Source organism: Micromys minutus (assembly GCF_963924665.1).
Source record: "Micromys minutus genome assembly, chromosome: 11".
Lineage (NCBI taxonomy): Eukaryota > Metazoa > Chordata > Mammalia > Rodentia > Muridae > Micromys > Micromys minutus.
Window position 1 is genome coordinate 2,758,220 of NC_137980.1, and position 25,718 is coordinate 2,783,937.

At 41.6% G+C, this 25,718-nt stretch overlaps 2 protein-coding genes across 3 annotated transcripts in view; both read left to right on the forward strand.

The window, feature by feature from the left end:
- ARB2A (ARB2 cotranscriptional regulator A) overlaps window positions 1-25,718 on the forward strand; it is a 335,574-nt gene that overhangs the window by 224,937 nt on the left and 84,919 nt on the right. The window contains exon 10 of one of the 2 annotated variants that reach the window (XM_080924717.1): window positions 17,406-17,456. The exons of the other annotated variant lie outside the window; for it this stretch is intronic. Coding sequence (XP_080780843.1) covers window positions 17,406-17,449 — 44 coding nt within the window. The 3' untranslated portion in view covers window positions 17,450-17,456. Of the gene's footprint in view, window positions 1-17,405; window positions 17,457-25,718 lie in introns of those variants that run through there. 2 annotated transcript variants of the gene reach the window in all.
- On the forward strand, window positions 20,917-21,924 carry POU5F2 (POU domain class 5, transcription factor 2; the record flags this gene model as incomplete). The annotated part of the gene is made up of 1 exon (XM_080924718.1): window positions 20,917-21,924. One exon carries the CDS (start codon window positions 20,917-20,919, stop codon window positions 21,922-21,924), a length of 1,008 nt encoding a protein of 335 aa, XP_080780844.1.

Here is a 25,718-nt window from a genome sequence, read left to right on the forward strand (position 1 = left end):
CATGGTGACTATATGCTAAAAATCACGGGCTAGCAAATACTGACTCAGTGCCCATGGGAAAATGGAGACTTAGTTTCCTGAGAGCCTCTGGCCAAGTTTTTTATCAACCAATCAAAACAAATTCCTTGCTCTTTATGGGTTTCTACTTAAATACACATTATATCACACATATTGGTCAAATCCATGCCCAACATCACCATAATTCATCCCTGCACATGGCTTATACATACATTTCTTCATAGTATGTTCATAGCTGTCTTGGATGACATAATTTGACAGTCCCACAACACCATATTTGGGGTATCATTTAAAATGTGAAATCAAAACATAAAAATGAAAATCATGATACTAAACATGAAAAGTTACATGTTTACAGCATTAAAGCTGAAACAGGAACTTGGAGCAGGGTCTTGTTGAAACATATGAATGGTGATACAAACATTTGTAGCTCTGTGTGTGATGACAACAAAGGTAGCATAAATGTTGACTTGAGGTTATACATCAGTTGTAGTGAGCAGATGAATCCAAAAGTCTCAGATACAAAAAGAATTAAGACAGATTATTTAAACATTATAGCTAACAATTTCTTTACTGATATTTGATTAGAGCTAGTTAAACAGGCTATTGAAGGACAATAATCTGCATTTGATGCTGGGACCTTAGAATCCAGAACAGACACTTATGGAAGTTTTATATAAAGTGGAAAAGAAAAATAATGGGTCAGAACTCATAAGAGGGACACTCATCTTCCACAAAGATGGACCCATCTCACTGCATATTGCCTGTGCTGTCTGTGGTACACATGTCCTGTAGAATTTCATGTCCCTTGTTATGGACTTAAGTGTACACATACTTGCTACCATGGTTGGAGATGCTAAAGGAAAAACTAGGGCAAGAAAGAACAAAATCTCCTAGCTACAAGATGTGTCCAGATGCTGTATGCTAGGAATGGCTATTGCTCTGCAGTGTATGGGTCCATGAATCTCCCTACCCCCAAACACAAACACACACATACACACATGCACACACACACACACACACACACACACACACACACACAAGTACAAACACTCATATGCACAAACTCCCTTGTATAATAATAATATTCCTTCTTAATAAGACCCACAGGAAAAAAGAATCTTGTAAAATATTCAACCTAGACAAATTTACAGTTTTACACTCATTTTCATCTCCTTAATATGTAGTTTAACCTAGTAGAAGGCTCACATCTGTATCCCTAATCCTTGACTTAAAGAGGAGGATTACAAATTCAAGCACATCTAGATGAGTTCTTAAGTAAGAAAGTGAGTTCCAGGCCAGCCTGGATCCTACATATCGATATATGTCTGCATGTGATATGTGTCCATATCAAAATAAAGAAATATTACCAGCTTCCTATGTCTTTGAAACGGTTCATGTAATTATAGCTGATGTTTACAGCTGCCACCTTCTATGTGTTCAGTACCCGTACGCTTTCTGCTTAGTACTCTTCAACTAGTTAAATGGTGTACCCTTTGTTCCTGGAAGGTCTCCTGCCTAGATAAGAGTTTTGTAATCTATTGAATATAATTGCAGGAAGTACTAACATTCTAGAGAATTTCAGGATTGATGATTGTCTAATTTATTTGTCTATTGCTCTCATGAAAATCCATGACCAATGCCACTTACACAAGAAATTGTTTATTTAGAGTTTTCAGTTACAGAGGGTTAGAGTCCATGATGGTGGAGCAGAGGCATTGTGGCAGGAACAGCTTGGATCTTACATCTTGATACTCAAGCCAGAAGCTAGGATGCAGAAAGAGATAGAAAGAGGGAAAAGGTGCCAGTCTTTTGAAACCTTAAAGCTCACCTACAGTGACACACATTCTCCAACAAAACCACACCTCCTAATCCTTCCCAAAGAGTTCCACCACCTGGAAAACCACGATTTAGATATATGAGCCTGTGGGTACCATGCTCATTCAGACCACCACACAGATCTTCTTTACCTACCATAGGAGCAACCCAATTTTCACATGGAAATAAGGATCTGTCATCCACATAGTAGAGTAACAACAACCGTTTCCTGTTGCTTCAGAAACATCAGGAAATCAAAGTGGAGAGATGGTGGTCTCAATTTTCATTTTTATGGCATCCTTATTATAGTACCAATAAAATACTCCTTCTTGTGGATCCAAGGCCTTAGACAAAAAGAGCCTGGAGTCACCACCAGAGGAGTGGGAAGCAGCAGTTTCATTAGTAGAGTGGGGGTAACAGAGGTTAGTCCCTCTTCTATCCCTCATCCATAGATCAAAAGTAAATAGCTCTCTGTCTACTAAACACTGGCTGGAGGACATACTGTTTCAGCTCCACCAGGTGCTGTCGCCCAGCAGGCATCATGACTGCATTTTCAAAAAGCATATCCACTGTTTCATCAAGCTTGCTGCTGAGCGACAGTAGGGAACATGGTAAGGCCATGGAGTGCTGGCAGACCTCAGGCTGCACCTTGTCCACCACTGGTCCTTGTGATGAAAACCCGCAGCTGTGCTACAGGCTGCTCTGGAGACACTGGCATGGTGAGGAGCTGGGTCTCTGGATGAAAGCCAGTGAGGACTTGAAGTCCAACCGCCACATGAATGACCTTGAAAGGGGCCTCTCTGCAAGTTAAGTCAACTGCAACCCCAGATTGACTATAGCTTTGTGAGAGATTCCACCAAGATCACTCAGCTAAGCCATGCAAGGATATCTGACCCACAGAACTGACATGATAAATGATTTATTACCCAGAATGTGGTAGTTTATGCTGCAGAATGAAACTTTGACTCTGAGTCACTGTACTCTGTGTAGCAACACCACAATGCACTTACTTAGAGGCTCACATTCTAATATTGTAGACCTGCAAGGGAACTCATTCTAAAAAGGCATTTAAGTAATCATTGAAGATCATTTTTTTCTGCCCTTGCTCCACTCCCCACTCCCACTCCCCAGTTAGACTAGAAGTCAGTGTTCACCTGTTTTCTGGCCATTTCCCCGACCCACTTAGAGAAGTTCTTGCTACTCTGTGGTGACTTCTTTTGAGGCTGAGTCCACTTCTTGCTAAATGCAGCAATAGGAAAATCATGAGTTTAAGGCCATGTGGGGCTGCAAAGCAAGCTCTTCAGTAGGATAGACAGCCTACTGTATGATAGATCATAGCAACAAGCTGGCTCAGGGGTGGGAGTGGAGGGATTTTATATATGCCCAGGTTCTGGGTACTGTGTGGGACCTGAAAACAGAGGAGTTAGCAGAGCCTGCCTTATGTATTCTCCCTTGGAGTTAAAACAAGCAAGCTGGAAATAAAGAGGGAGAGGGGAAAGAAGGAAGGGAGGGAGGGACAGACGGACGGAGGGAGGAAATCTCCTATCCTATTGCTATCAGATGTGTTCTTCCTTAGCAGCTGTCATCAGCCGTTATCATATGGTATCAAAATCGTGTTAAGGCTGGCGTTCCTAACCTCTCATTCATATGTACTAACAAAAAAATAGGTTTTCCTCCAAAATCAATTATTTACCTCAGTATTTGACTTGTTAGCAAAAAGTACTCAGTAAATGCATACAGGAAACATGAGACATGGGAGATAGTTTGGAGGAGGACAGAAGAAATGATCAAACCAGTTGTGAACATGTTTAAATAAAATATACATATGTCAAGACATTCTAACATACTCCATATATATCTCAAAAGTAAAGAACATGTGCTGTTCTAGCAGAGGACCTTAATTCAGTCCAAAGCACCTGTATTGGCCAGCCTGATGAAAAGGCAGGCACTTGGGGTTAGTGATGGAAGTTGTGACACTAACAAAGGGAATGTGAGTGTGGAGGGACAGACCGAGATGACCACAGATGACCACACTTCTGGATGATGCCAGATTTATGTGGGAAGGGAGAAGTAGTAGTGAGCTCCAGTAGAAATAACCTAGTGGGCAGTTAAGAAGTCTTAGCTCTGTGTTAGATTATCTCTTTCTTACTCTTTTAAGTGTTTCACACTACTCAAATCAGTCATGGCCTCCGCTTCCCCGGCAATAATGTAAGCACTATAGAGTTCTATAGACCCTAAGGAAGTCATTTTAATTCAGTAGAAATAAAATTATTAAAATATAATGAAGAGCAATGTATTCTTTCTAAGCTTTTTTTTTTAATTTGAAAGAGTTCCTTTAGTTTTTTGTTTTGGTTTGGTTTATGTTGAATATTTTATTTATTTACCTTTCAAATGTTATTGCCTTTCATGGTTTCCCCTTCGAAAACCTTCTTTCGGTCCACCCTCCCCCTGTTTCTATGTGGGTGGTCCACCACCCACTCACCCACTCCCACCTCACTCCCCTGGCATTCCCGTACAATGAGACAATGAGCCTTCTAACACCAAGGGCCTCTCCTCCCATTGATGCCAGACAATGCCATCCTCTGCTACATATGCAGCTGGAGCCATGGGTCCCTCCATGTGTACTCTTTGGTTGATGGTTTAGTTCCTGGGAGCGTGAGGGGTCTGGTCAGTCCAATGGTTGGCTACAAGCATCCACATCTGTATTTGTCAGGCTCTGGCAGAGCCTCTCAGGAGACAGCTATATCAAGCTCCTGTCAGCATGTACTTCTTGGCATCCATAATAGTGTTTCGTTTGGTGTCTGTGTATGGGATGGATCCCCAGGTGGGACAGTCTCTGGGTGGCCTTTCCTTCAGTCTCTGCCCTGTACTTTGTCCCTGTATTTCTTTAGACAGGAACATTTTCTGGATTAAAAATTTGAAGATGAATGGGAGGTCCCATACTTCAATGGGGGGAGGGAATTTGCCTAATCTCTGAATAAGGTCTACAGGTTTTCCCTCCCCTTTGTTGGGCATTTAAGCTAAGCTCATTCCCTTTGAGTCCTAGGAGCCTCTTGCTTTTCTGTTACCTGGGAGTTTCTGGTGGCTACCCCCAGTTCCTCTGTTCAGTTACCTGATCCTTTCTGTACATCCCAGTCTCTTCCCATATCTGATCCTTCCCCCCTTTTCCCCCTCCCACACCTCTCCTCCCCCAAGTCCCTTCCACCCTCTACCTCCTGTGAATATTTTGTTAAAGGACTGAAGCATCCACACTTCGGTCTTCTTTCTTCTTGAGCTTCATATGATCTGTGAGTTGTATCATGGGTATTCAGAGATTTTTGCATAATATCCGCTTATCAGTGACTGCATACTATGTGTGTTCTTTTCTGACTGGGCTACATCACTCAGGATGATATTCTCTAGTTCCAACTATTTGCATAAGTATTTCATATAATGTCATTGTTTTTAATATCTGAGTAGTACTCCATTGTAAAAATGTAACACGTTTTCTTTATCTGTTCCCCTGTTGAGAGACATCTGAGTTCTTTCCAGCTTCTGGCTATTATAAATAAGGCTGCTATAAACATAGTGGAGCATGTGTCCTTGCTCTATGTTGGAGTATCTTCTGGGTGTATGTCCAGGAGTAGTATAGCTGGGTCCTCAGGTAGTACTATGTCTGATTTTCTGAGGAACCACCAGATTTAATTTCCCAAGTGGCTATACCAGCTTGCAATCTCACCAATAATGGAGGAGTGTTCCTCTTTCACCACATCCTTGCCAGCATCAGTCACCTGAATTTTTGATCTCAGCCAATCTGACTGATGTGAAGTGGAATTTCAGGGTTGTTTAGACTTGCATTTATCTGCTGACTAATGATATTGAAGATTTCTTTATGTGCCTCATGGTCATTAGATAATCCTCAGTTGAGAATTTGTCAATTCTTGACCTTAGAGCATAAGCCATTGGTGTTCTGTTCATAAAAATGTCCCCTGTGCTTTTGTGTTCTAAGCTCTTCCCCACTTTCTCTTCTATTAGTTTCAGTGTACCTTGTTTTATGTGGTGGTTCTTGATCTATTTGGACTTGAGAAAAAAATGGATCAATTTGTTGCCTGTCTCTGTAACAATACCATGTGGTTTTCATCATCATTGCCCTATGATACAGTTTAAATGGTAATCCTGCCAGAAGTCCTCTTATTGTTAAGAATAGTTTTTGCTATACTGATTTTTTAGTTGTTCCAATGACTTTGGGAATTGTTCTTTTTATCTCTGTGAGAAATCGAGTTGGAATTTTGAAGGGGATTGCATTGAATTTGTAGATTGCTTTTGGTAATGAAAGAGCTAAAAGGGTTTTCAAACCTATAAGAAGAACAACAATATTAACCAACCATACGTCCTTCCTCATCCTGAGCTCCCAGGGACTAAACCACCAATAAAAGAGTACATGTGGAGGGACCCGTGTCTCCAGCCACATATGTAGCAGTGGATGGCATTATTTGGCATCAGTAGAAGAAGAAGCCTTTGGTTATCTGAATGTTTGGTGCCCAGTGTTGAGGAAGGTGGGTAGGTGGGGAGCATTCTTATAGAAACAGGAGAGGAGGAAGGGATATGGGATATCCAGAAGGGAAACTAGTAAAGGAGATAACATCTAAAATGTAAATAAAGCTAATATCCAATGAAAGAAAAGGAAAAAAAAAGATGGCCATTTTTACTATATTAATCCTGCCAATCCATGAGAATAGAAGATCTTTCCATCTTCTGAGGTCTTCAGTTTCTTTTTCAGAGATTTGAAGTTCTTGTCATACAGATCTTTCGCTTGCTTGATTAGAGTCACACCAAGTTATTTTGTAGTTTTTGACTATTGTGAAGGGTGTTGTTTTTGTAATTTTGTTCTTAGCCTGTTTATCCTTTGAGTATAGGAAGGCTACTTATTTGAGTTGATTTTGTATCCAGCCACTTTGCTGAACTTGTTTATCAGCTGTAGGAGTTCTCTGGTAGAATTTTTGGGGCCATTTAAGTATACTATAATATCATCTGCAAATATTGATATTTAAACTTTTTTTTCCAATTTGTATCCCTTTGACTTACTTTTGTTGTCTAATTGCTCTGGCCAGGACTTCCAGTCCGATAGTAAGTAGATAAGGGAAGAGAGGGCAGCCTTGTCTACTCCCTGATTTTGGTGTGATTGTTTCAAGTTTCTCATCATTTATTTTGATGTTGGCTACTGGTTTGCTGTATATTGCTTTTACTATGTTTAGATATGGGCCTTGAATTTTTGATATCTCTAAGACTTTTATCATGAAGGCATGTTGAATTTTGTCAAATACTTTATCAGCATCTAATGAGATGGTCTTATGGCTTTTCTTTGTCCCTTGAGTTTGTTTATATAGTTGATTGTTTTGATGGATTTCCTTATATAGTAGAAGCATCCCTACATTCCTGAGATAAAGCCTACTTGAGCATGGTGAATGATCTTTTTGATGTATTCTTGAATTTGGTTTGCAAGAATTTTATTAGTATTTTTGCATCAAGATTCATAAGGGAAATTGATCTGAAGTTCCTTCTTTTTGGGGGCTTTGTGTGGCATAGGTATGAGGGTAATTGTGGCTTTATACAATGAATTGGATACTGTTCCTTCTGTTTCTATTTTGAGGAATAGTTTGAAGAGTATTGGTATTTTCTTTTTTAATACTTTTGATCAAAAGTTGATTTTAGTCAGTATAAGAATGGATACTCCACCTTGTCTCTTGGGACCATTTGCTTGAAAAATATTTTTCTAGGTTTTTTTTTTTTTTTTTTTTTTTGAGGTAGTGTCTGTCTTTGTCCTGCATGCAGCAAAATAAAATGCTGGGTCCTGTTTATGTATCCAGGCTGTTAGTCTATGCTTTTTTATTGGGGAATTCACCTGTTTGTTGTGTTCTCCTGTTTTTCTTTAAGAGAGTTATTCATGTCCTTCTTAATGTCCTTTATCATCATCATGACATGTGATTTTTAACTCAGAGTCTTGCTTTTCTGCTGTGCTGGGCATCTAGGGATCACGGTGTTGGAAGAACTGGGTTCTGATGATGGTAAGTAGCCTTGGTTTCTGTTACTTAGGTTCTTGAGCTTGCCTCCTGCTATCTGATTATCTCTGGTGTTAGTTGGTCTTACTGCCTCCAACTGGAGCTTGTCCCTTCTGTGAGCCTGTAAATCTGTGATCTAAGGTGTGTCAACACTCCTGGGAGACCAGCTTTCTCCGGGTGAATTTTGTTACAGAGACCTGTAGCACAGGCTTATCTCTAGGTTGTAAAGGGGAACTGGAAGCATCCTGCCTCTAGCTGCTCTGTGGTTCCTGTGCCCTGTGGACTCCTTGAAGATCTTGGGCTGCCAATTGGAGCAATGGTAGTGGTCTCACCTGTGGCCTTGGGTGTGTCAGCACACCTGAGAGAACAGCTCTCTCCAGGCTGAATTTGGGTATGGAGAGGTGTGGCACAGGCTTATCTCTGCAGCCAGTTTTCAAACCTATGATTTCATCCTATAGGAATGAAAGGTATTTAATGAAATATTCTGCTTCCATTTCTCTGCCAGTACTTCTATTTATAGAAATGCTTTATTTGTTGATATTTTCCTGTGTTCTTCTGAATTGGTAGACTCACAAAGTATTATATGGAAACTAAAAGGGAAAGGAATAGTTGGATACAAATTTTCTGTGGACATAGAAATCTGGATACAATAAACCTGGAAAAGATGTCACATAGAGGTAAAGTTGAAATGTGATACTCTATTGGATGTTGTATGTTGTATGTTTCAAAATAATAAAATAGCAAATATAACTCTTCCTGTGTATGGGAAAGCATTCTCTCAAGGTAATAGGGCAGGAAGCTCTACATGTTTGCAAACAGACTATATTATCAAGTGTTGCAGTCTTCCGACTTCTGAGTCTGGCACAGTGTGCTCTTACTGGCACAGTACTGACAGGATACTCTTTGTCCACCCAGGGCTGTAATTGGTTAAATGCTGGTAATGTTGACCACTCATGCAGCCTGTGTGTGTTCACTCAGCTGGGATATACCACACATCCTGAACTGCCTCTGGTGCTGAGGATTCTGTGCCATTGGAACTATAAAGGCTCCACACAGAATTTCCATTCTATTATGTAAGGTGGAAACTGAAAAAGAGAGATAAGCCTTCTTTGGGAGGTAGGAGAAAATACAGAACAGGAAGAGAAAGCCTGAACTGTGTGCGTGTAGAAGAAAGAGAATGGCTATTTAATGGGCAGGCAGAACAGCCTCGCTGAGAAGGTGGCTGACATTCTTAGGGCATCCCTCCTAGTCCAGCCTTCCTCCCACTGCTTCAGGGGTGCTTTCGGACTCGGGCATCCTTTTCCAGTTGTTAAGGCTCAGAGATGACAAGTATTCTCTCCATTGCCTTTTCTTTTGAGTCCTTGAAAATATGAACTTTTCCCTAAGACATTCTTTACCATTTTTTTAAAATTCAGTACAGTCGTAGAGCACAGTTACCGTAGAGCTGTGAAGCTTGCCCTGCTGTTCTTGAAGCAGCTTACTTTCTGGTCACAGAGCCAGTGACAGTCTGAGAACAGAAGATCCAGCTAGTTCAAGCACCTTCAGTGTAGCCTGAAGGTGAAGAATCAGGCCCTCAGCATGCTTGTGAACATGTTGTAGCACGCAATTGGGAGAGAATCTTGTCTACTTATGACACTGCTCCCTGTGTACTCGTCAGGAAGACCTTAAGCTAGTTTCTAAGTCCTGTCAGCAGGTCCTCCAAGAACCTGTGTCCACCTGTTCCTCAACCCTGTAACAATTTGCATAGGATTTTCTCTATCCTTTCTGTCTATTCAGAATACCTGACTGAGGCTGATCATGCAGTGTAAAGGGGAGGAAGGGAAAATACCACATGGCTATCTTGTGCTCTAAGAATTGAAGAAGAAACTGAGCTGCATTGAGATGAGCCATTCTATAAGTAGAAGGGGACCATTGATAAATGTTGCACTTAACTGCCAAGCCACATGCACACAAAATGGAATGTCAGCAATTACTAGGTAAATTTAAATTGGAGACAACCTGCTACCATAACCCAAAATGGACCATATTAAATGTTTGAACTGAATATTTGTAATTATTATCTTCGCTTTATTGATGAAAACACCTCTTGAGCAGATGACACTCCAAAGATCATCTCTTTTTTGTTAATAAATAATCACTTCCTTTCTAAAGATAGCATGAAAAATCAACAGGAATTGCCTCTGGTATCATGCAAAATGTTTCATTAAGTCATCTCTTATGTTTTTAGACGCATCTCTAATTAATTGGGTAATTGAAAATCTATACTGTGTCTTATAAACGTCTTAAAATTCAAAACATTGTGATAGTGTATCAGTTTTCACTATGTGCACTGCTAAGACATTTTAGTATTCCTCCTTCCACTCAAAGATTCTAATCTGCTAAGTGAGGTTTTTATTCGCTAATAGCATTTCAGGCAGTTGTTCATTGCTGTGTGACTGGCCCTGTGGCTTTTACTCATCCATTACTTATTCACTGTTTCAGGCTAACTTATAATTATTAGTGAATGTAAGACAGGAATACTCTACAAGTTGACCCTCAAGAATTCTGTTTTCAGTGGCTCATTTATTAGAAATACCTAGAATCCGAAACTGTGAAAATCACCAAAAGAACAGCTTAAAAGACCTATCCAAATATTACCAGCATCTTTTTAGATCAGATTTTGTATCCTCTAATTTTGATCACAGTGGATATAAGCAGTCTTACTTCAGAAATATCACTTTTTAAAAATAATTTTAAATAGGTACCACATTTGTTGTTGTTGTTGTTTACAACTTTCTAAGATAATTTGTAAGAAAGCCTTCCTTCACAGAATGGCATTTAGTAAAGTTAGCAACTTTTTTTTTGAACAACTTTATTTTAAAAAACAAAGATAAATGTACAAATTTTAAGCATTTTTGCATAAAAGTATACAAATACATTTTTGTCAGTGCTTGGCTTTTTTTTTTAAGGTTTGATAGTGTGCATTAAGATCTTACTAGTTAAAATGAGCATAAAGTACATGTAAAACAGGATGTAACCCAGAATTAGTCAAAGTTTTCTTGGTGTGTAAGGATTAACTATAATGGTTTTTTCTTTTTATTTTTTTTCCCTTTTCTTGAACTTCACACAATCTGTGAATTGTTTCTGGGGTGTTCAGAGCTTTCTGGGGTTAGTATCCCATTATCACTGACTGCATATTATATCTGTTCTTTTGTGACTGGGTTATCTCACTCAGGATGATATTCTCTAGATGCAACCATTTTCTTAAAAATTTGGTTAAGTCATTGTTTCTGATGGCTGAGTAGTACTCCATTGTGTAAATGTACCACAATTTTTGTATACATTCATCTACTGAAGGACAAGCAACTTTCATTTAACTAAAATCTCCTCATTATCTTCTGGAGACTTGATGCACTAGCCTGGGAAGGTGCCAGGGGGAGGAGTTACCCTCTCAGATATGAAGTGGAAGTAGAGTGGAGGGAAGAACTCTGCAAGGGGTACCAGGAGGAGAGCCTGTAGCATTTGGGATGTAAATTAATTATTTAAAACACCCAAACAATTATCTTTAGGGTACTTTTGGATAAATAGCTGATAATATGATAATATGAATTTTTATTTACTCTTTAAATTTAGTTATGATTGTTAGAAAGATTAAACTGGCCCTGGCTTTTAGTCTACCCACCTAGAAATTTTTGGTTCTACCAGGTCTTAGAACCTCTTCCCCTAACTACATATCTTTCTTCTTCTGCCTACACTTTCAGTTCTCTCCACCTGTGTGCTGCGGTAAATATTAGAAAGATGGTTAACCTTTTATCCCACGCTTTGCCAGCTCCTGCAGAGCCATATCTTGGTGCTCTATTCCTCCTCTAAGAACTCAGATGCAGTTCACTCCACCACTCCTGCTGCTTCTGTCCTGGGTGGATACAACCGCCCCAGCATGTTGTTTTTACCCACTTCCCCTTGGCGTGTTGTTGCCAAGCCGTAGACACACACATCCCAACTCTGTGGCGGGCTTAATACGCTCCACCACTACACCCTTTGAACTCAATTAAGTAGTCACATCAAAGAACACACCAAACTACTCTGATTCAGTAAGTATAATATAATTTGCTAACCTAAATAAATCAAATGATCTTGTACAATTTCATCCCTAATAAAACATTCATAACAACCTTATTTATGAAGAGATGTGCTAAGAGAAACCTAAACATCTGCCTCCATCTTCGCTCCTCCTGGAATCTCCCCTCTCCCTGCCTCCTCCTCTGTTTTCCTCGCCTTTTCTCTGCCTACCTCTCCACTGTCCAATCATGTATTACCTTAACATCAACCGACGTGTGTAGCCTGTGTTTTCCACAGTACTGAATCTGTTTCTTCCCTGCTTCACTGCCTGGTGAGAGACACATCGCCAGTCAGCAGTGATTTGTCCACAGGGGAAAATACTCTTAAAATACGCTCTTCCAGAGGGACAGCATCACTTCTTAAGAGTGATTCAGAGCATCTAAAGTCAGTAATCCTCGATGCTAAAATGAAAATCCCAAGTGAACATTAGTTACTAGATAAGATGCAAATATTTTCTACTTATAAAAATCTCAATATATTCAAAGTTGGTTATCAACATGTTGAAAGAGGGAATCTAATTTTTTAGTTTTTATTTTAACAGTTTAACACATTAAAATATTTCCAAAAGGAAATTGCTTCTATTTATAAACTTTGAGAGATCATTTGATCAGAGACTCAAGTTTGTATGTGTGAAAATTGATGTTGAAAGAGTCTTTGACACTTTGCACTAGCATTTCTGTCCAAAGTATCTGCTAATATCTCCTTTGGCTGTACACATCTCCCTCCAGCTCTTTGACATGTTGTGCTGGGGAGTAGGGAAAGCAGACAGAGGCTAGTTTACAGAAGTTTGGGGAACCATATGGCATAATAGTAACTGAATCTAGTGGGTTTGTATAATTTCACTGTCTTGGGCTTAGAAGTAGCTCAGTTGGTAAAGTGGCTGTTGGACAAGCAAGTGCCCTGTGTGTAGATCTCCAGTATCCTCACAGAAGCTGGGCATCGTAGTATGTCTGTAATCCTAGCAATGGGGTCATGGGGACAAACAGATCTCTTGAGCTTGCTTGCCAGCCAACCTAGTCCTATTGTAAACTAGGCTCTAGGAGAAACCCTGGCTCAAAAAACAAAGTGAATGCCATTAAAAAAACAACCAATATTGACCTCTTTTCGCAGGATTGGTTACACTTATGTTTTCGGGTCACAAACAGTACTGTCTCCTTTATAACAGTGGATGGCCAACACAGTGGAAGTCAGCACAGTAAGGGAAAAGCTGAAAGGTGTCCATGAAAAAGTTGGAAAAGTATGCCTGAGCCCATGTTAAACCATGTGACAAGAACTTGTACGCACCACTCAGACTACTTAGAGCACACTTTCTCTCAGGGTAATAAGCTCTGGCTTTCGACCTTCCCATTTTAAATTACCATGCAGTAACCAGCAAGTCCTGCCTTCCCACCCATCTATTCATTTTTAAATAAGGAAGCTTTCAAACATTTTGATCAAATTTTATAGGAAAAGAAAAGTCAACACTTTTTCCTACACTGTTACAGGAAGCATTCCTGGTAAGCTCAGCTTTACATGATTGTTTCCATAGTCAATCAAAGAAATGGTCTCCTGGGTTTTCAGTTTGGGTTATTTGTCTAGCAAGGACCATAGTTTTAGAACAAATACCCACTTCTTTTGCTTTTAAAAAATTCAGAAGCCTCTGGCATTGCCTTTCTGCTCCGTCATCATTCTAGATTGCCTGTGTCCTAATTCTGGTTCCACCCTGATCATCATTTTTGCAGGACAATTTTTCAGCTCTTTATTTGACTGTTCTAAAGTATTCTACCTTATTTCTCCAGCCACGAAGTCTCGTTTTAAATTCAACACTGACGCTGTCTCTTTTATTCCTTTTTGCTGCCCATTGCTTATCTGCCTATTCACTCCTTCAGTACCTGAAAGCTAGTTGATTTCTCTTAATACTTTGTCTTCCTTTCAAAATCATCCTTATAACAAACTTAGGCTTGTTGGTTTCATTGCATTTCATCTACATTTTTGACAATCATAACAGATTAGTGTCTTATTGAATTTAAATTATTACAGAAAATGCCACACAAGTGAAGCATAAAGGTCTAGCTGGAAATTAACCAGTTAACAAACTTGCCTCTGGTATCATAGCTGCTAAGGTAACATGTCAGTGCCGTGCACATGTTCTGCGTCCCTTTGCACTTTTCACCAAGTGGATATATAACTAAATGTGCAAAAGTGTAAAGTTTACATTTAAATAAATCCTGAGACTCAATAGATGGTAGAAACCTTGCTTTTAGTTTCTTAATCCCAGTTGGCTTGATGGAATTGTTTCCCAGAGTTCAGAGTCACTTGAAAGACGTTGTTTTCATCTGTTTATATTTCTGTATGCAAAGACTGTATGCAAAGCAGGTTTCTGGGAGCTCAAACAATGCACTGTAGACACTTTGATTTAGACATGACACAAAAGAGGCTGGCTTGGTGGCTTCTTTTTGACTCAAATATAAGTGAGGTGACTCAGGAAGAGGTTTCAGATTGATAAGCTGACAGTATGCCTTTTTATTTTCATTTTCATGGGTTTCTGTTCATAATAATATATGTGCAACTTTTGACTGTTTGGTGTGATATTGTGTACTTAATTTAATAGAGTCCTGCATAATCCAGGTTGGTTTTGAACTCATAACCCTACAGCCTCAGCTTTCCAAGTGCTAGAACTAGGAATGTGTTTTGACTAAAGCTATCAACTTGGTGTTAAAAAGTTTTAGTACAGATTTAGGTAAATTCTTTCTACCTCTTGAATTCTGTGGTCATTATTACATTTTATGCTACCTAAATTAGAGTTTATTTTTGAAAGTACTAACTATTCCATCTACTTTTCACAAAGCTGAGACTTTACTCTTAATACTGTTTTCTATCATAGGATGTCTTATGAATGCTCAAGTTTACAAAATAAAATGAAATGCTTTCTTCTGAGTACTCTAAATCTCTATATGGTCTCTAACTGTGCTTGTTTCATATCTGTGACATGGGTACCTATTTATATTCACCAAGTGTATAAAAGCAGAGTTAAAAATAATTTGTAAAAAGTCAGGTAGTGTCTTTCATCCCAGTATTCAAGAGGTACAGGCAGGAGGTAGATTTTTGTGAGTTGAGGCCAGCATGGTCTATATAATGAGTTCTAAGACAGTCAGGGCTATATAAATAGATTCTGTATCAATAACAACAACAACAATAATAATAGAAGAGCAACAGCACAGCAGCAGCAACATTAAAGGTGACCATCTCATTTTCTTGGATGCAGTTGAGTACTTAAACTTATCTCTTGTACTGTCATGCCAACTTACTGTAAGATGCAAGAAATCTTCCTTTCATTATCTTTAATCTTTTCTTACAGTCCAGTCATTATCCTCCTCTAGTTCTGTTCTCTGACAGTTCCTCATCCCATTCCTCCTCCCCAAAAGGATGTCCCCACACCTCCACACCCTCAGGCCTCCCCATTCCCTGGGTCCTCAGGTCTCTCAAGGGTCAGGTGCATCTTCTCTCACTGAGTCCAGACCAGGCAGTCCTCTGCTGTATATGTGTCAGGGGCCTTGGATCAGCTGGTGTGCGCTGCCTGGGTGGTAGCTCAGGGTCTGAGAGATCTCAGGGGTCTGGGTTCATAGAGACTTCTGGTCTTTCTATGAGGTCTTCCTCCTCCTCAACTTCTTCCAGCTTTTCCCAAGGGTCCCCAACTTCAGTCCATTGGTTAGGTATTAGTATCTGCTTCTGTCTCAGCTGCTTGTTGGACCTCTACAAGGACATCAAAGCATCAGTAATAGTGTCAGGACTTAAAGCCTCCCCTTAAGATGGATCCCAAGTTGGGCCAGTCACTGGCCCTCCTTTCCCTCAGTCTCTACATTTTTTTCCCTTCAGTTCTTTTAGACAGAAACAATTCTAAGTCAGAATTTTTGACTGTGGGTTAGCAACCCTCATCCCTCCACTTGATGCCTATCTTTCTCCTGGACGTGGACTCTACAAGTTCCCTCTCCTCACTGTTGGGCATTTCATCTAAGGTCCCTCCCTTTGAGTCCTGAGAGTCTCTCACCTCCCAGGTCTCTGGTACATTCTAGAGGGTCCCCCACTTCCCTCCCCCAAAGCTGTATATTGCTAGAGTTTTATACAATGCTAACTTTGCTTTTGAGATCTAGAAGACTTTTCTGTGAGTAGTGTTTATAACTTTTCTCCTGTGGTTGCTGCTCATTGAACGTTATTGGATACTGTGGCCAATATCTGCCTTTCTAAGGGAAAGCGCCTGACTTACCAGTTGCCTTGCGTGGGACCGATAAAGACCAGCACAACCCAGGCTACCCTGCTTTTCTCTGTTTGGGCTTAGCATCATTCTTGGCTACAGCTGATAATTGACTTGCATTTTTAAAAGATTGCCACATTGATGACACTACTGAAGACTAGGGCTTCTCTTAGACTCTAGTTTTACTGGCACACCATTTGCACACACACAAAACAGACAAATAAAAAAACCTATATCGTTGACTTGAACAGATTCACACAGTCTGCCCTGTTCACATCTATTGACCCCCACCATGTCCTCCTGTCCACTGCTTCCCAGATTGTCTCACTTGTGCTTTCACCTCATGCACTGTTTGGAGATTCGTTTATTTCATATTAAGCACGTGAGTATTTACCTACATGCACATACATGTATGTTCACCATGTGCATGGCTGGTCCCCTCAAAGGCCAGAAGAAAGTATTGGATACCCTAGAACATGGAAATATACATGTCTGTGAACCTCCATGTGCATCCTGGGAACCAAGTGCTTTTTAAGCAGTGAGCCATCCTTCTAGTTCCCCATTTTGGACACTCTTGAACAAATCCTTTACTACATGAATCATGAAGTACTTTCTAAGAGGTACATTTATAAAAATGGAGTGATTACCTTCCCAGTGAAATAATTGACCAACAGTATGACATTAAGTTAATGATGTTCACCCTCACAAACCCTTATTTTTTCTCTGAGCTTATTATCCTCAGAACAGTGTGGTTGGCTCATGTAGGCATTAACACATTGCTTGGCATATACATACAAATTAAGCTGTGTCACTATGCTGTTTCTCCTAGCTGGAAAGCAACTACATCAAACAGCAGCTAACTGTTTAAAGCAGCAAATGCTTCTGAAAAGTCCAAGTGAGAAAGAAATGGTGTGTCTCAACATACATAGACAAGACCTCCCCCAAAAGATAAGCCCCATCCTACAAGGGTACTTATTACCAAATCTTCCACCATTTCCAAATTCTCAACACCAGTGGATCCTAGTAGTTATAATTGCCTTCTCAGAATAAGAGAGATTTAAATAAAACTGAAGAATAAAAATCCTCATACAAATCAAAATCCAAATGCATCTACATTTCCACTTAAAGCATCTTTTTCATCTTGAGGATACTAACTATAGAAAGCTTCCCCTTGGGTTTAACTTCTCTTCTCTCTCATTCAGATGCTGAATACCTGGGACCTGTGCTGCTTATCCATTCTCTGTGATTCCTCGGGATGAGCATGGCCTGGTTCTTTCATTACCATCTAATCACTTAGTACAAGTCCTGCATTCACACTCCACAGCTCATGCAGTACCACTATCTTGAGCATTTCCATCTGCTGCTGCCTCTGACCTCTGCTGTGCCCACCATCTTCCTTCTCATTTCCTCTGACCAGACTATTCTCATGCTGCATCAAACATTTAAAGAAACACCAAGATCTTCTTAGGTCTCTCAGCTCAGTTCCACTTTGTAGCCCCCCCCCCCTGTCCCACACGCACGCCATATGCAAAAACCAGGAGATATGGACACTGGCAAAGGAAAGAGTGAGCATAGAGTCTTACCTGAGAACACCCACATTAATTTTAAATCTCATCAAACTAATGTAGCCCCATTTTAAAATTTAATGTTTTAGCCACTCTGTTTTAACTCGTGTAATATAATAAAGCTTAGTTCAAATTCATTTGAACTCATCAGTTTTTCATTTCCAATTCACTGAAATGTTTCTATTCAACTATTGTTTTTAAACAACTAATGAATCTTTTCTCTCTGCAAGTGAGGCATTTTTCTATGCAGATCTGAATGTATAATTTCTCTGTCTCTCTTTTGTCTCTCTTTGTGATACCTTAGCAGACGCTGGTGGCTTTGTGATTATGGGGTAGGGGAAGCACACATATATATGTGGAAAGAGTAGAAATCAGTGCAGCTATTTTCTAGTGGCATTCTTTGCATCATGAGCTGGCTTTTAGCGGCTGTCATCCAATCCAGGACAGACTGGAAGTCTTCAGCATTGGTGCTGCACAGGTTCCTTTATTAACATTGCTTTTCCTAACAACACAAAAACAAATGAATAAATGATAAACATGTCTTCTCTTTGTATTCTGTGCCAGAGATCTCACAGTGAATGAGAAAAGGATCCTGCCTTTAGTTCATACTCATTGCAGAAATTGATAAACTTCAGATGAGTCAGATACTCAGCCTGCAGATATGTCAGTATATTTGCTGATTCACAACTTCAAGGCCACATCTCCAATTTTCTGTAGTTTTGAGTCTGACTTTTCCGTGGGCTGCTCCCCTCACCGAGAGAAGGTTACATGACAAGTTCCTTGTAACATAACAGAGGGAAGATGAAAAGCTCCTGAGGTCAAGCTTCTTGTTACGTTGGCATTTCTTTACTGGCATCATAAAGTTTACCATTCAGCAAAAATGTATGTGTGTTATATGAGTCATGGTTCTTTCATGTTCTAGACTTAATGACTCTTCCATGAATATCCTTAAATTGAAGAGACATAAAAGAACTGACCAATGGTGAAGTAAAAACTTGACTAAGTATGGGAGCAATGCACCGGAAGCAATACAGGCGTCTTTTCTGCTTGGGGAAGGGTATCCATGAGGGAACACTAACCTGAATCTTATAGGCATGCTTCTTTTATTCTCGGAGACCTTTGTATCTGCCAGATACCACTGTAGACACTGTGGACACAGCAGTAAAGAAACCTACAGGGGACACGTAGACAAATGTTTATTAGATAGCAGTTCATGCTAATAAATAAAATAAGCAAAATGAACTATGTGAGAGGGAAAAACAGAGTTCAAGGGCTGGAGTCTGCAAAGAGTGATAGGAAATATCCTTTTCCATTGAGACTTGTCTGAGCGCACTCCCAAACGATTGTGAGACTACAATCGTGAGACTAGGCTACATGGAAATCATCTCAGGCAGGAACAAGGGCCCACAGGGTACAAATGATATTTAGGGGAAAGAACAGGTTTTCTTCTTGACCATGAATTCAGACTGGGGCAAGTGCACGATGAGGCAGGTAGAGAAGGAACCAGGCAGTAGACACTTTGTGAGCACCCTCGCTGTCCGCTGAGAGGGATGGGCAGACGGTGGCTCTGGAAGATGTTTGAGGAGTGGAGTGTACAAGCTCATAAATACTATGTACCATTAGGTTTTCTTTGTTGTTTTGGGATTGGGTTTGATTGCTTTGGTGTGATTTTGGCAGGTTATCTATAGCAGCAGTATGAAAGATGAACCTGAACAAGAAGAGGAAGATCCTGTGGCCCAAGTTAAATATGAAGGGAAGGCATGGCCAAGACAGTTTAAGACAGCATCAGTTTCAGAAGGTCTGGTGTCCAGGGGCTGATGCCTTGCTGACATGAGAAAACTGAAAATCGGCTGGTGTCTAAGTGATGGTGATTTCATGAGCCAGTCTTGTGGCCTCTGGAGAAGAGGCACAAAACTAGATTAATTTGGGCCAGCAGAAATACAGATGTGGAAGTAAACCTGTCAGAGATTACTTGGCTGAATGCTCGCACATTTTTAAAGAAAGAACAAAAATAATACTTATTCTTACAGATACTCCAGAGAACATTAGTAGAATGTAGAATTTTATGATCCTTTGGACTTTATAGCTGGAAGCTATCAGTGATCTCAAGAAGACCAATTCAAGTATGCACTGGGAGAGACAGAGCTGTACCGTACTTGGCTTAAAGAAGTAAAAGGCACGAGGCTGAGATCTTCCAGTCACATCTTCTTTAGTACCTTTGGACCTCATGTTAGATCTTCCTTTTCTTCACTTTCCCTAGCTGCAGCCTAGAGCTGAATGCCTAGGGGCATAGTAGAAAGACTTAAGATGGTCGTATCTCTGGAGGGAGAGTGGCCATGGATAGAAAAGCTGGTGTTGCTGAGTTGGGGAGCGCCAGGGTCATTCTCAGTGCACAGCTGCAGGTCTTGTCTCCAGCAGGGAAAAGATGGCATAATTTGTTTTCCACTGAGTAAGGAAGTGGGGATGGAAAGCTTGCTGGGTTAGAATGCACATTCGCAGGAGTGGTGGAGACACGTTAGTTTCATCCTGAAATCTTGCCAGTGAAGGAGTGGAGTGTGGGGGCACAGGTGAGAATACGACTGGAACCTGAGGCAGGAAACTGACTCTAGCTAAAACTGGAGCTTGTATGCCTAAAGTTCTTCAGGAAGGGACTGAGGGTATGCACAGGATGGGCTGCTGTCATGGACATGATAGAGACAGACCAGTTAATGGATGAACAGATATTGTCAACAACGCTTACAATATAGATGGCTAGTTAGTCTTCATGGAGCCAAGGTTCAAAGGGCGTTAGTGGAAGGGGACACCGGAGTTCTTGAGAGCTTGAAGTCAGTCCTTGATGTCAAGGATAAGATCCAGGTAATGATGAGGGACCCTGATTTCATGGAGGTGCAACGCTCCCGATTTGTACCGACATAGAAGTTGAAAGCAACAGTAAGGGTAAGAGGCTCCCTGTTTTCAAGCCAGAGAACTCAGTAAGTTACCTCAGTCTCTGAGCCCCAGCTTCCAAACACACTTTGATCCAGCATCTTACTTGCAATGTTGTCTCCGCCCACTGGGGGGCGGGGCTCGAGGGCGAGGCTAGTGGCTGTTCAGAAGCCTCGAGAGCCATCAGTTCCTACCAGACTCTTGCTGGGGTCCCATCTACCCCATGGCCGGGCGCAGGTCTTCAAACGTCTACCCCCTCCCAGGCAATAGTGGTGGTGGCCTGGAAGGGCCAGTTCCCATACGAGTTGACACCCCAACCTGGTTGAGCAGCCAGGCGGCTACAAGCAGGTTAATGGTACGGCCAGGTATGGGGCCAGGCATCTATCCAGGCTCTGAGGTATGGGGAGTGCCTCTGGGTCCCTCACCTTATGAATTCCGAGGTGGGATAGCACCCTATGGAACTTGTGAGTCAAGGACCTGGTACCAGACTTCCTCTGAGGATACCTGCCCAGGACCCTACATCGCCTTGAGGTACATGCCAAATTTGGCACTGCCAGAGGACGTTTCAGCCATACAGAAAGAGATGGAGCAGCTGGCCAAGGAGCTGAGACAGAAGAGGATGACCCTGGGATACTCACAAGCTGATGTGGGATTCGCTGTGGGAGCTATGTTTGGGAAGGTTCTCAGCCAGACAACCATATGTCGCTTCGAGGCCCAGCAGCTCAGCCTTGCCAACATGTGGAAGCTGCGACCCCTGCTGAAAATGTGGTTAGAAGAAGTAGATGAGAAGAACCTTCTGGGCATATGCAGGATGGAGATGGTCCTGCAGCAGGCCCGGAAGCGGAGACGCGCAAGCAGAGAGAGACGCATTGGAAGCAATCTGGAAAAACTGTTCTTGCAGTGTCCAGAGCCCACGCCCCAGCAAATCAGCTACATTGCTGGGCGCCTCCGGCTGCAGAAGGACCTGGTCCAAGTGTGGTTTTCTAACCGGAGCCAGATGGGCAGTTGGCCAACCAATGATTCCTCCCGGAGGGAGGATGTGGGGGCAACCGGGCCCCCTTTCCCAGGGCCACCAGTGTGCTTTCCCCTGGCATCCGGGCTCCATTTCGATTTCCCCCACTATGGGGGGTCGTGTCTTACACCCCTTTACTCCTCTACCCCATTTCCTGTACGAGGAACCCTTTTGTCTGCCCCAGCCACCACTCTGGGCCTCCCCAGGCTGTCAAGCTGAAGGGCCGACCCTGCAGGGGAATAAGAGAATAGAGAGAAGGGGGGGTTGTTTCAGGGCGTTGCATTCAGTTCTGACTTAGTGGGTGAGGGTACTAGTTGTTTACTTGAGAGGGAAGTTAAAACTTACCATTTGCTTCTTTTTGTTTCTACCTTTGTTTGTCCCTGGTGTTGGTATTACAATATATTTATGCTTTAACTTTTTTTGTTTGTTTGTTTCTTATTGTTATCAGGAAACACTATTTCTTTATAAACACAGTAAAAAATTAAAAACACAAGTCACATAAAACTACTGTACCAGCCTTTATGAAACACAAGCAGAACTTGGTACAAACACAAAATCCAGGGTAACAGTTACTCCACGGGGAGGCCTAGAAATGCCCTTGGAAAGTATCACACAAAAGCCTTTCAGGTGTGAGCTTCCTTGGAAGCTCCCCCACCTCCCCATTCATGTTTCACACCCAGCCAGTGAGTGTTTGGGTGGGTGTGGGAGTGAGGGTCTCAGCTCAGTCCTCTTGCCTTTGCCCTGGCCTTGCTTGTCCTGACGGGGAAGTCATTCTAATCTAGACCAGTTTGTTACTGAGGTTGGCAAGGTGGATGGCTACAGCCGCAGCCCCAGTTCTGAAGCTTAGAGCTCCTTTGGTTTGTTCCTTAGGAGTGCCTGTACTTTGTTTTGAGCTGAGATGGCTTAAAAACACACTTATCCAGGTAGCTTGAATGTGAAGGCCAGGGTGCCATTCTTCCTGCTTCCACATGGACTCCATGGAAGGGTCCCCAGTAGGCACTTAAAAGGCCTTTCCAACCTCTTCCCCAAAGCTGACCTTTCCAACTTCCAGTCACTGAGTAACCTGCTTGGGGCGAGGGAGTGTTGCTCAAGGATAAAGCACTCCAAGTACCTGGGTTTGATCCCAGCAACAATTTTTTTTAATCTCTTTGCTTTTTGATTTCCTGCTGTAAACCTACATGCAGGGTATATTAAAAACTCGTCACTGGTGTAACTGGGGCAAAGGCTTCTTTCTGCCTGCATATCAGTTTCTGTGCCTCTGCTTTTTCTGTCTTCAGTATTCTAAAGGATTTGTCCAGGGTATTTTCAAAGACATGCATTAGTACCTTTATTTTGGACTTTTAATTTTCCAAGTTAATTTGGGTTTTATTTTTATTCATAGCTTTTCCTAGTTCCTTCTGGTTCTTTTTCTAATATGTTTTTGAAATGAATACTTTGTTTACATGATATTTTCTTGTCTGTTTTGTTCCGTTTTTCTGGTGCCTACGTGAGATCCCTGGAAAAGTACACCACAGCCCTCTGTTCCTAGGCTCCAAGGCTGATCTTATCACTCACTAGTCAGACAGCTCTAATGCCTCCACTTAGGGCTTTCTTCCTTTCACTGTACAAACTGATACTTCACTGTAAGTTCAGTTTGTACAACTATACCACTATCCTGTTGCAATTCTGTGTCACAATTCTAAAACATAAAGTCTGTAACTACTAAGCACTAGCTCCTTTCCTTCTAGCCCTAGCCCACCTGCTTTGTGTCTCTATGAATTTGTGGATTCAGGCATTTATATTAGTAGAGGCTCACCTAATGATTGTTCCCTGTGTCTGACTCCACTTCACCTGGCACATTTTCAAGGCTCATATATGTTGCAGCATTTATCGGACTTGGTTCCTTTTTATGACTGGACAAGATTCTGCTGCACAAGCACACTATGCTTTATGAGCCCTCAGTGCTGCGTTAGCCCTTCTGCCATGCCCTGAGAAGGGTGCTGCCGTGAAGAGCTGTGGGAAAGAATCTGCTGAAGCCCCGTTTTCAGGTCTCAAGCAAACACCTCAGGATGGGATTGCTGAATCCGGTGCTTCTAGTAACTTCTTGTTTCTTTTCTTTTAATATTTTATTAATTCTTTTGAGAATTTCATTCAATGTATTGTTCATATTCATTCCCAGCACCCAACTCCTCCAAGACCCATCCCCATCTCTCTACTCAGCAAAACTGGAGTTTCCTCTTACCCCGTCCCAGACCAGTTCTTGTTTAAATAGTCTTCGAGTGTAGGGCCTAACCTGAAGTGGGTTCAACCTGCACAAGGTCAGACGGTGAAAGAGAACTACTCTCCTCCCAGCAGCTGTGGAACGCCTAGAGCTCATCAGCCAGGGGTAAGAAAGCGAGGATTCTGTCTGGCTTATGCCTCAAGGGTATCCGGCACCCTCTCAGTCACTGTAGTGTTCAGAGGCTATTGTTCCCTTGCAGTCATCCACCATCCCTGGCTTTTACAGCTTCCCCTCCACACCCCTCTTCCACAGAGACCCCTGAGCCTCCAGTGTAGATGGCGCTCTGCAGTCTCTTACTCTCTGCACGCGGCCAGCTAGTGCGGGTTGTTAACTTTCTTGAGACCTGCCAGAGGTTTTCCTCAGCAGATGTCCCATTCTGAATCCACTCTAGGAATACATAGGGTTCAGCTCCAATCCCTGCCAACACTTGTTATGCCCCCTTTCCCATCATTCCCATCCTAGTGGTTGTGAGTGATAGTTCACTGTGGCATAGACTGCACTTCTCCAGTGGATGACAGTTTATAAGTGACACTAAGCTCATGTGCCAATTGTTCCTTTGTATTTCTCTTCCTTGGAGAAGTGTTGATTCAATTATTTTGCCCCGTTTTAAATTGCTATGCTTTTCTGTACATATTATAGATGTTAAAAATCTTTATCACTGTATGATATGCAAATATCTTCTCTCATTCTGTGGATTGTCCATCTGTGTTATCCTCTTGATGGATAAAAGTCTTTACTTCAATGTGGCAGCCTAGCTTTAGACACACAGTGCTGTGATCCTATAGTTCTTCATATAGTATAAGGAAGATCACAGAAATAAAAATTTGATTCCTGGGTTCACTGGAATACAAATTGGTGCCACCTTCATGAAAGGCTGTTGGATGATTCACTTGAAAACCTTTTGGTTTTCCATGACCCATCATTTTAACATGCAAGGGTATTTATGAGAAGGTGCTTGTGTACATGTGTGAAAAAATTGGGAAGTAAAAGTGAGCATTACAATATTCCTTTCAAAAATTGAGTGTTTGTTCCTGTTGTTATTTTTACACAGACCACTGTGTAGCCTGGCTAGCTTTGAACTAGGATTACACCCTTGTCCCACCTTAGAGTCAGCCCTAAAAAGTGTTTGTCCTCTGTGCTTAATTACAGTAGATTTTCATATATTCTGATTGTGTTTTGGTCCCACAGCTCCTCCGAGAACTTCACACCTCCCTATCCATCTAAATTCTCTCTCTGTCTCTCTCTCTCTATCTCAAACACACCCACACCCACACCCACACACACACACAGAGAGAGAGAGAGAGAGAGAGAGAGAGAGAGAGAGAGAGAGAGAGAGAAATCTCATAAAAACACAAAATTAAAAATGATAGTTTAAAAAAAAAAAAAAAAAAAAAACCTCCATTTTGTGTTGGCTGTCAACTGCTGTGCATAAGGCCTGCCTTTAAGTGTGGTTTGTAACCTAAGAAAACTCCACTGGAGAAAACTAACTTTTTATTTGCGGTCAGTTGTCAATTGGAGATAAGTTATGGGGACAGGATGAGGGCTCACATCCCCATCTACAGTCGGTACTAAGACCCCACCTGCCTTAGGCCTGTGCTCCTCCTGTGAATGCTCTCCCAGTCTCTGTGAGGTCTTATGCTTGTCAACCCTTTTGCATCTAAAAGACCTTGTTTCCTTGGTGTTTCTATCCCCAGGTCTTCTCTGAAAAGTTGTGTGAGTACCCAGGGGAGGGAGTTGACAGAGACGCCCCGTT